The sequence below is a fragment of the Lactuca virosa genome, chromosome 6 (genome assembly GCF_052849685.1).
Source record: "Lactuca virosa cultivar CGN04683 chromosome 6, Lactuca_virosa_CGN04683_v6, whole genome shotgun sequence".
In the NCBI taxonomy this organism is placed as follows: Eukaryota; Viridiplantae; Streptophyta; class Magnoliopsida; order Asterales; family Asteraceae; genus Lactuca; species Lactuca virosa.
This window is the reverse complement of record NC_136431.1, coordinates 242,481,007-242,492,798: the sequence shown is the minus strand read 5'-3', so window position 1 is coordinate 242,492,798 and position 11,792 is coordinate 242,481,007. Positions and strand designations below refer to the sequence as shown.

At 39.9% G+C, this 11,792-nt stretch overlaps 1 protein-coding gene across 1 annotated transcript; it reads left to right on the top strand.

The window, feature by feature from the left end:
• The first annotated feature begins 750 nt into the window (after nucleotides 1–750).
• On the top strand, nucleotides 751–1,617 carry LOC145122402 (uncharacterized). The gene has a single exon (XM_079058009.1). The coding sequence runs from the start codon at nucleotides 751–753 to the stop codon at nucleotides 1,615–1,617; it is 867 nt and encodes a 288-aa protein (XP_078914135.1).
• Nucleotides 1,618–11,792: the final 10,175 nt, after the last annotated feature.

Below are 11,792 nucleotides of genomic sequence, written 5' to 3'. Positions count from 1 at the left end.
CAAAGATCCGTAAACCCCAAGGAGCAGCACCCTTGATATTGCAACCCAAGATCCCGAACTTTGAAAATGTAGGATCCTCCAGAAACCACTGGGAGTTAGGATCCTCAGGAAACCGCTGGGAGATAGGATCCTCGGGAAACCGCTGGGAGATAGGATCCGAAACACCACCACCTGCTCCCACTTGGGCTGTAACTCCAAATGAGCAAGCCCATATGATCCAGGATCCCAACGAAATCTTCGTCACTCCCAATAACAAGGATCCTGGTAACTTTTTGAATAATAATACTTTTAATACTAACTCTATGGACCTTGATGCAGAAATGAGCACCGTCATGGACAAGGAACTTCAGCAGTTAAGGCAGATGATCTTAAGTGTGCCTGGAGTGGTGCAACCTATACAAGAGCATGAAACCTCACGATAGAATTATGGATCCTGAGGAACATGTGACACAATACATGGAAAGAATGGAGATCATCCCCATTTCCTCACACCTGAAGGAATCTTGCCATTGAAAGGGTTTTGGTTCGACCCTCACAGGATCAACCTTAAAATGGCTTCTTAATGTTCCTCTTTACTCTATTACTTAGTTTACTCACTTAGTTAATTTGTTTAACAATCATTTTTCTTGTATGAGAACATTTGAAAAGATCACTAGTGATCTTTATCGAGTGCTCCATGATCCTAAGAAATCCCTTAGGGATTTTGTATGCAAGTTTGACAAGGAAGCGCTGAATATTCCTAATATCGACATGGCCACTACCGTGGAAGCCTTCAAGATGGGTTTAATGAAGGATGCTCCCTTTTATGAGGATCTCGTAATGACCCCATATAGGAAAACGGACGAAGTCATAAGTAGAACATCGAGGTTCATTATAATGGAAGAAGATAAGAAGATCCAAAGGAGGACCAACTCCCTGATTTCATATGAAAATCCTAATAGGAAGGCTGATTATTTGGCCCAAAGATACTATAAGTCGAATCCATATTCCAAACCTGGTCATCATAGGGTTAATACCCTTGAGGATGAAGGAGAGGAAGATGAATTTCCCAGGATCACTGATTATTATTTTTCTATGGATGTTTCATGTATAATCTATGTTGTGCAAGATCTCAGCGACAAAGCAAGGTGGCCAAAGAAAGGAGAAAAGTCAACTGGCTGGAAGGATAAGTCTAAGTGGTGTGCATACCATGAAGACTTCGGCCACATGACTGAAGACTATATACCCCTCAGGAAAGAAATTATCTATCTCCTGAGCAAAGTATACCTTGAAAAGATCCTAGGAAGGAAGAAAGAAAGATCCAATGAAAAGGAGCCAGATTCTACAAGGATCCTGGAAAAACCAGGATCCCCTCTTCATGACGCCAAGGTAGTCAATTTTATTTCTGGAGGATCTGACATTTGTGGAACTTCTTATTATGCAACTACAAGGCATGCCAAAGCGTCCAAGATAGAAAGGGAAGAAAGACCCCGAAAGCACACCTCGATAACAAAGAACAAGGAGATCATCTTTGACGAACATGATAAAAAAAATACCCAGGATCCTCATCATGATGGATTGGTGATAACTCTTTACATCGCTTTGTCAGAAGGTTCATGGTGGATGGAAGATCCTTAGTGAACATCATACTCTTAGATGCTCTTAACAGGATGAACAAGAGATCCTCAGTACTAATAGGATTCAACGATGAAACAAGGCATACTATTGGAGAGATCAAGCTACTCGTATACATTGAAGGGGTAAATTCTATGCAACTCTTTTTTGTTATTAATGCTTTGTCTTCCTACAATGTTATATTAGGTAGGCCCTAGATCCATGACAAGAAAGCGGTTCCATCGATGTACCACGAATGTGTCAAGATGCCTATTCCTTGGGGGACAATGAAGATCATTGGTGATCAACAAGAATCCAAAGAATGATACAAGATTTCAATAATTCCTTCCTCTGTACCAAAGTTGGCATACCAATTAAAGCTAGGGGAACGAGATGTACCAGAAGCGAATGAACCCATACATCAAAATAGAAGGAAGTTTGCACCTAAAAGGAACCTGATCATTCAAGAGGAAGTGGAAAAACTTCTCAAAACAGGGATGATCAAGGAAGTCAAGTTCCCAAGGTGGCTGCCCAATGTCGTCGTAGTGCAGAAGAAGGATGATTCTATGATAGATGCCACGACAGACCACAAATAACTAGCATTCATGGATGCCTTAGCAGGGTTCTAACAAATTCAAATAGAACCATCTGATCAAGAGGATACTTCCTTCATAACCTCCACAGGTATATATTGTTACACCGTTATTCCATTTGGTCTCCAAGATGCAGGTGCAACATACCAAAGATTGGTGAATCGGATGTTCAAGGACAAACTGGGGGACACCATGGAAGTCTACACTGATGACATGGTGGTCAAATACAAAAAGAGATGAAGATCACCTCAAGGATCTTGAAGACGCCTTCAACATACTAGACGAATATAACATGAACCTGGACCCTTCCAAGTGCCACTTTGGAATTAGGTCAGGAAAGTTCCTCGGATACATGGTCATCAATAGGGGAATAGAAGTGAGTCCTGTCCAAGGATCTTCGAATAGGGGAAGCATTCCTCCTACATATTTTAGTATCTTTAGATGTTATAAGTATTGTTCTGGCCAAGGATCTTGATGGCAAACGACAACCTGTTTACTATATAATTAAAAGTCTCTTAGATCCTGAAACCAAGTACTCTCTCCTTGAAAAACAAATACTTACACTAGTTATAACTTCTACCTAATTAAGACATTATATTGAAACTCATACTATACATGTCAAAACTCATTATCTTATTAAGAATGTCATGAGAAAATCAGAAATGTCCAACAAAATGACTAAGTGGTCAGTGAAGCTCATCATATATGACATCAAATATGAGCCTCAATAAAGTCACAAGCATTAGCAAATTTTGTGGCTGATTTTAGTAATGATCTACAATATGAGGTAGAGTTAGAAATCCAATGATGTCCAAAAGAAGAAAACATGGGGGAGTGGATACTCTATATAGATGGAGCATCCAACTTTAGAGGAGAAGACCTTGGGATCATACCAAAATCGCCATAGGGGGACATCCTACCCTAGGCAGTTAGTTGTGAATTCCATGCAACTAATATGAAGAAAAGTATGAAACACTGATCATGAGGCTACAACCGTCCAAGGATCTTCAGATCAAGGATTTTCAGGTATATGTTGATTCGTTGTTAATAACAAACCACTTTGATGGATTCTATGCAGTTAAAGGCGAAAGATTAGCATTATACCTTCAAATTCTTTAAAAATTAGCCTCTGAATTTGAAGCTTTTAGTTTGAATCAAGTTCCTAGAGAAGATAACACAAAGGCAGATGCATTAGCCAACTTAAAGTCTTCCCTTAGGATCCCGCCAGAGACCAGGATCCCAATAACCCACATAATGAACCTGGCAATAGAAGATCCCTTCAGGAGACCAGACGACCCCGACGACCATGATCAGACGACCAACATAGCAGCAATCATAGGCCCAATTCCTCTATCCTCTTACCAGGATCACGATCTTCAGGATCCCGATCCAAACAATCAGGATCCTTGGAGACATTTCAGATCCTAGACACTACCCATCATAGAGTATTTCTAGAATGGTACAATCCCAAAAGAAGAAAAAAGCGATAAAGCATTCAAGATGAGGATCTCACACTTTTTAATGATCCATGGAGTATTATACTAGAAATCCATAACAGGTGTAAGATCAAGAAGCCATGGAAGTTCAAAAAGATAGACATGAATGGGACTGTGACAACCGTACTAGGGGCAGATCCTTGTGTTCTAAAATGTTAAGAACGGGATACTATTACCCAACCATGAAGAAATATGACTTCCTATATCCTTAGAAGTGTGATGCCTAACTCATTGATTCAGAAGCATGAATGAGGGGATATTGGCTAACTACCCCAGATGGAAGCATCTTGCCAAGATCTTGAAATGCTATACACCTTGAAGCGTACTTTATGTAAGTCAATTTAGTCACAATTCATTACAATCGAGTCGTGGTACATGCCTACTCCTTACCCTCATTTCTTTTCTTTTTATTCTAAGAACATTACTAACTTAAGCATCGGAGGAGCATTAGCGAGACTAACGCCCACCCCTAGCTAACGTTTGCTATGCAGAACAACGTAAAGATCCTAACAGCTAAGGATCTCAATAAGAAATGATCATGAATCATAAGGATCCTTAAATATCCAGCATCCTCAGCTACCTCAGGATCCCGACAATTACCGTTATTATTTTTATTAACATTCATGACAGATATATTTTGTTCATAACTAATACATGTGTAGAAGTAGTCAAGGGAAGACCAATTCTCAACGAAAAATCATCTCAACTATGCTAAAGACTCGAAATACTTAGTCAAATAACGTTCGTGAAACTGGTCATAGAGGATCCCGAAAATATCGGACATCTTATCAGCTAGTTTAGACTATAAATTAACACTTGTACTTCGCACACAACACACGGTTTTTCACTCAAAGCTTACTCTACGAAATTATTCACTTGTTCTTACTAAAATATTCTCTGTAATCATCATTTTAGATTAATAAAATCATCAAGGGAGGTGATCTTTGTCACCTCCCAAGGTTTTGTGCCGGAGATCCTAGCAAGGATCAAGGGCTTTCCTTGTAAACCATTATGTCACTCTCTTTTATCATTTTCTATTGCATAATTCGAACATCACAACCTCTCATTTAATTTGGTTGATTAGTACTTGTGTTATTTTTGACCAAAACAATTTGGCGCCCACCGTGGGGCCTTGGTGTCAAAATCCTTGAATAAATCATGTCTACACAATCGATCCTTTCTTCGTCCTCTATTCCTTTCATTCCAACCAAAAACCTGCCGCCTCCTCCGAGTGGGGCCCCTGGTCAGAAGAAAATGCCTGACACATTCCAAGAAAAACACCCTCTGGTCACCAACCAAGGAAGTTTAGGATCTTCAGGACTCTAGTATTCAATTGTGTCGGTCACTACTGCAGAACTCGTTGCTATGATGAGGAAAATGACTCAAAAAGTGACCCAACTGCAGGAGGAGAATAGAGCACTGCTCAGAAAAGTGGAGAGGATGAAGGTGGAATTTAAAAAAATCCCAGGAAACAGCACCCATAGTCGTACAACCAAGGATCCTGAACTTCGATAACGCAGGATCCTCAAAAAACCACCAGAAGAACATGGTTCCTACCACTGTGGCGTCACCCTGGGGGACAACTATGGACAACCAAGCATCTATGATCAATGATCTCAATGAGCCTTTCAACACTCCTAGAAACCCTGATTCTAGTAACTTTTTAAACAGTAATACTATTAATACTAACTATACTAATATTGATGCAGGAATAAATCCAAACATGGCTAGGGAACTTTAACATTTGAGACAAATGATCTCAAGTGTAACCGTGGTGGTCAAACCCATACCAGAAGCATCTCTAACAAGTCACAGGATCTCGAGATTTTCTCCAGCGATAGCCGATACCGATGTTCCTAAGTGCTTCCAAACTCCTAGCATGAATCTTTACCATGGAACTACAGATCCTGAAGAGCACATAGCACAATACCGAGAAAGGATGGAGATCATTCCCATCCCAGGGAACTTGAAGGAAGCTTGCCTATGCAAAGGCTTTAGTTCGACCCTTACAGGATCAACACTCAAATGGATGCTAAACGTTCCCCCATACTCTATTACTTCATTTCCACACTTAGTCAATATTTTCAATAACCAATTTTCTTGTAGCAGAACCTTCGAGAAGATCACTAGTGATCTCTATTGAGTGGTTCAGGATCCTAAGGAAAGACTTAGGGATTTCGTTAACAGATTTGGCAGGGAATCTCTGAGCATCCCCAACATCGACATTGCTACTGCTGTAGAGGCCTTCAAGATGGGACTAAGGAAGGATTCACCCTTCTATGAAGACCTTGTGATGACCCCATGTACAAGATTGGACGAAGTCAGGTGCCGAGCATTGAGGTTCATAAGTCTTAGAGAGGATAAATAAATCCAGAAGAGAAGCAACCCTTCAAGTCAATATGAGAATCCCAATAGGAAGGCTGAATCCTCGAACCCATGATCCTACAAATCGAAGCCCTATTCCAAAACGGATTATGACAGGGTCAATGCCCTCGAAGATGAGGGAGAAGAAGAAGAACTTCCTAAGATCACTGACTATTGTTTTTCTGTGGATATTTCAGGTATAATTCATGCTATGCAGGATCTTCGAGACAAAGCAAGATGGCCGAAGAGGGATAACAAGTCCACCAGTTGGAAAGACAAGTCCAAATGGTGTGCTTACCACGAAGACTTTGGTTACATGACGAATGACTGTATAGCCCTAAGAAAAGAAATCAGCTACCTCCTTAGCAAGGGACACCTCAAATAGATCCTCGGGAGAAAAAGAGAACAATCCAAGGAGAACAACCAGGATGGTCAAAAGATCCCGGAGAAACCAGGATCTCCACCCCTTAACGGTAAGATAATTAATGTTATCTCAGGCAGATCTAACATCTATGGTACTTCTTATTCTCAGGCTAAAAGACACGCCAAGGTCTCTAAAACAGAAAAAGGAATATTAGACCATAGAAGAATACCATGGTTAGCAGTGAAAAGGAAATCACATTTGACGAGACGGACAGGGAAGGGATTCAGGATCCTCACCATGACGGACTCGTGATAAGAATGTACATGGCCAACCATTTCATTAGAAGGATCCTTGTTGACGGAGGATCCTCAGTCAATATCGTACTCCTAGACACACTAAAAAGGATGAACATCCCAGAAGCAGAGATAATCAAGAGATCCTCGGTCCTCCTAGGATTTAGCGGGGAAACAAAACACACGATTGGGGAAATAAAGCTACCAATATATATAGAGGGTGTAAACTCTATCCAAAAATTTTGTGTTATTGACACCTTATCTTCTTATAATGTGATACTAGGTAGACCGTGGATCCACCAGATGAAAGTGGTTCCATAAACATATCATCAGTGTGTAAAATTGCCTACTCCACGGGGAATAGTGAAGATCATGGGAGATCAACAAGAATCGAAAGAATTATATAAAACCTCTATGAAATCTAAGACCAAACCTCAACAAGCATAACAATTAAGTCACGGGGCACGACACGTTCTAGAAACGAAAGAGCAAGATGTGAAGGAAGAACCCCTGGGCATCGAGGATCCTGAAGCTAAAGTCCTTATAGGATCCTCAATGCCTGAGCAAATTGAGCAAGATCTGTTAAACTTCCTAAGAACCAGAAGCAAGATATTCGCATGGAAACACAAAGATCTGACATGTATAGACAAGAGTATTATCACTCAGAAACTTAATATTGATCATTCTTTCAGACCAATACACCAAAAGAGAAGGAAGTTTGCACCTAAAAGGAATCATATCATCTTAGAAGAAGTAGAGAAGCTCCTCAAGACAAGAATGATCAAGGAAGTGAAGCTCCCAAGATGGCTAGCTAACGTGGTTGTCGTACAAAAGAAAAATGGAAAATGGAAAGTATGTGTAGACTACACGGATCTTAACAAGGCTTGTCCTAAGGATCCTTTCCCTCTACCACATATTGACTCTATGATAGATGAACAGGCTGGCCTCGAACTCTTAACCTTCATGGATGCTTCATCAGGATTCCATCGAATTCAGATGGAACCATCCGATCAAGAAGATACAGCGTTTATAACACCAACATGTATATATATTGTTACACTGTAATGCCTTTTGGTCTTAAAAATGCAGGTGCAACATATCAAAGATTGGTGAATCGGACGTTTAAAGAAAAACTGGGGGACACCATGGAAGTCTATATAGACGACATGGTGGTGAAGTCAATGAAAGCGGAAGATCATCTCAGGGATCTTAAAGAAGCATTTAACATCCTAGATGAATACAATATGAAGTTGAATCCACTCAAATGCCACTTTGGGATGAAGTCGGGCAAGTTCCTTGGATATATGGTTACCAAGAGAGGAATAGAAGCAAGCCCAGAGCAGATTAAAGCAATCATCAAGCTGAAATCTCCATCTTCAACAAAAGCCATTCAAAGGATAACCAGAAGGGTACCGACACTCAACAGGTTCATTTCAAGATCCGCAGAAATATGTAAACCCTTCTACGATATCTTGAAGAAGAACAAGTGGTTCGAATGGACTGAAGATCACGAAAAAGCTTTTCAGGAACTCAAAAAATACTTGAGTTCCGTGCCATTACTGGTAAAGCCTATAGATAGGGAACAACTTCTCCTCTACCTCTTAGTATCCTCAAACGCGGTAAGTGCTGTCTTGGCCAAGGATCTTAACGGAGACCAACATCCTATCTACTATGTGAGTAAAAGTCTACTGGATCCTGAAACCAGGTACTCTCACCTCAAAAAATTAATTATTGCCTTAGTAACTGTTTTTACTAAATTAAGACATTATTTCGAAACACATACTATACATGTAAAAACTAATTATCCTATTAAGAATGTCATGAGAAAACCAGAAATGTCAGGAAGTATGGCAAAATGGTCGGTGAAGTTAAGCACGTTCGACATCAGATATGAACCAATATCCGCCATAATATCACAAGCATTAGCAGACTTTGTGGCTGACTTTGGTGATGATCTACAAAACGAAGTAGACATGGAAGCCAAGCAACTCTTAGAAGATGAACACATGGGAAATGGACATTGTTCACAGACGGAGCTTCGAATAAAAAAGGAATAGGGCTAGGGATCATACCAAAGTCTCCACAGGGGGACATCCTACCCCAGGCAGTTAGTTGCGAATTCAACACTACCAATAACGAATCAGAATACGAAGCACTCATCATGGGACTTCAATTGGCTAAGGATCTTCAAATAAGGGATTTTCAGGTATTTGTTGATTCTTTATTACTAACTAAGAACTTCAATGGATCTTATGCAGTGAAAGGTGAAAGATTAGCACTATATCTAGAGATCCTCAAAAAAATTAGCTTCTGATTTTGAGAACTTTAGCCTAACCCAAGTTCCCAGAGAAGAAAACACAAAAGCAAACGCATTAGCCAAATTAGGATTCTCCCTTAGGATCCCACCAGAAACGAAGATTCCTATAACCCATATAATAACCCCAATCATAGAAACCCCCTCTGACAAATCCGATGATCCTGAACAACCAACAAGCATAAAAACTATTGAAGATCCTGACCCTCAAATCCCTCCTCAAAGGGACCCCGAAGAACAGGATCCTCAACGAAGTCCATGATCATGGACCCAACCCATTATGGAGTGTCTCCAAAATGGCATGATCCGGCGAAAGAGCATTCAGAACAAGAGTCTCAAGATTCGTAATAATCCAAGGTAAATTCTATAAAAAGTCTATGGCAGGTCCGTACCTTAGATGTTTTGAAGATCCTGAAACTGCAGAAGTCTTGAGGGACATACACGAAGGAGACTGTGGCGATCACACTGGGGGCAGATCCTTATGCTCCAAGATACTAAGAACAGGATACTACTGGCCGACCATGAAGAGAGATTCTTTTGTACATGCTCAAAAGTGTGATGCTTGCCATAGATATTGGAACATCCTGCATCAACCGGCAGAACCTCTACATCCTATTATCTCTCCATGGCCATTTATGAAATGGGGAATGGATATAGTGGGAAAATTATTGATAGCCCCAGGAGGAAAAGTCTTCATGCTAGTGATGACTGATTACTTCTCAAAGTGGAGTCAAGCTGAAGCTTTCGTTCAGGTAAGAGACAAAGAGGTAGTCTCATTTATTAAACGAAATATCTTGACCAGGTTCGGGATCCCGGCTAAAATCATATGCGACAATGGATCCTAATTCATAAGCAAAAGGACAACAAACTTTTGCACAAGTTGGGGAATCAAAATGATAATGTCCACTCCTGTTCATCCCCAAGCTAATGGTCAAGGAGAATCTAATAATAAAATCATAGTAAACAACTTAAAGAAAAGATTAGATAAGAAGAAGGGAAGATGGGAAGAAGAGCTTCCTTTCGCCTTATGGGCAGATAGGACTACTTCCAAAGTAGCTACAGGTTAGACCCCCTACTCCTTGGTGTTTGGGACAGAAGAAGTGATCCTCACTGAAGTAGTGATCTCGATGGCAAGATACTTGCTGCAAGATCAAGAGAATAACGACAGGATCCTAGCACAAGATCTTGAAACTATTGACGAACTCAGAGATCTTGCCAATATATGCATTGCTGCTCATCAACAAAGGATCACCAAGGTTTACAATAATAACATAAAAGTTAGATGGTTTCAAATAGGAGACTTGGTATTAAGGAAAACATTCCAAAACACCAAGGATCCTAGTGCCGGAAAATTAGCTCCTAAATGGGAAAGACCATATCTCATAGATGCTGAAGCAGAAAAAGGAGCAGATTGGCTAGCAACACTCGAAGGAGACGTTCTGCCAAGATCCTGGAATGCTATACACCTCAAAGCATACTACATGTAATAAGGGTCGATTAATTCTCAACAAAACCAAGGTACACATATTCCTTACATTGAACTTTTTATCATTACTCACTTTCTCCTCGATTACATTACTAACTTAAGCATCAAAGGGGCGTTAGCTAGACTAACGCCCACCCCTAGCTAACGTTTGCTATGCAGAACAATGTGTAGCTAAGGATCTCCATAAGTAATGATCCTGAAATAAAATGATCCTCGGGGTTGAAGATCCTGAAATATAAGGATCCTCCGAATCCTAAAATATATGGATCCTCGAGGTCGAAGATCCTGAAGCATAAGGATCTTGATACAAAAAAATGTCAGCATCTTAACACTTGAGAAACTCCATTATATCAACGGTGTAATCTTTAAACTATCATATACACAAGCTAGAGACTTATCATCTCTCCTATGCTTAATGGTACTTAATCCCCTCTAAGGTTTAAATAGCTAACTACCTCTTTCACACGAACTAAGGTTTATACACCTCGCTCGGACGCATGATATCTAACTATGGGATACGGATAAGGGGATTATTTCACGATTCAGTGGCTTGGAAACCCTCTTATCCTTGAACATAAGTTAAGATACTTAAGGCTTATAACATTTTCATGTTATCCAAAATTGAGATCTTGCCCCAAAGAATACATAAGGTCTATAACATCTTCATGTTATCACACGTTGGGAATTTTGCCCAAAGAACACACACGAATCATAACATCTTCATGTTATCATAAGTAAGGATCTTTCCCATGAATTGTATCACAAGTTGGGATCCTCCATAGTATATAACATTAATGTGTTATCTATTGAACCTATGGTGCTACACAAGAATTTTGTCATAGTCTATAACCTAAACAGGTTATCCTGAGGAGGGATTTCCCATGTATGATCTAAGATCCTTACCTTTAAGGATCTTCGTCAATAAGGATCCTCATCATTAAGGATCCTTGTCCTTATGGATCCTCATCATTAAGGATCCTCATCAACCCTCATTGGTAAAGAGCCTCATTATCAACAGTGAACGAAAGTTCTCTCTTAAGTTTTGATTTATCCTTAGTAAATTTCAACGTTGAAGGACTTGCAAAATAAAGTTTAAGGATCCTGAATTTTCCAGGGTCCTAAACTAAAATCATCTGATTACCCAGATTCATATATGCTAGAAATGATTCACTAAGTTCTGTTTCAGGATTATTTGCAGGAACCAAGTTTTTCAGGATCCTAATTATTTAAGGATCCTAATGTCATAATAGTCACGAAGAGAGATAAGAAGAAAGATATAAAAGGAAAAT

Excerpts from the sequence above, each read along its gene's own strand:
- LOC145122402 (XM_079058009.1), top strand. The coding sequence starts at position 751 with ATGGCCACTACCGTGGAAGCCTTCAAGATGGGTTTAATGAAGGATGCT.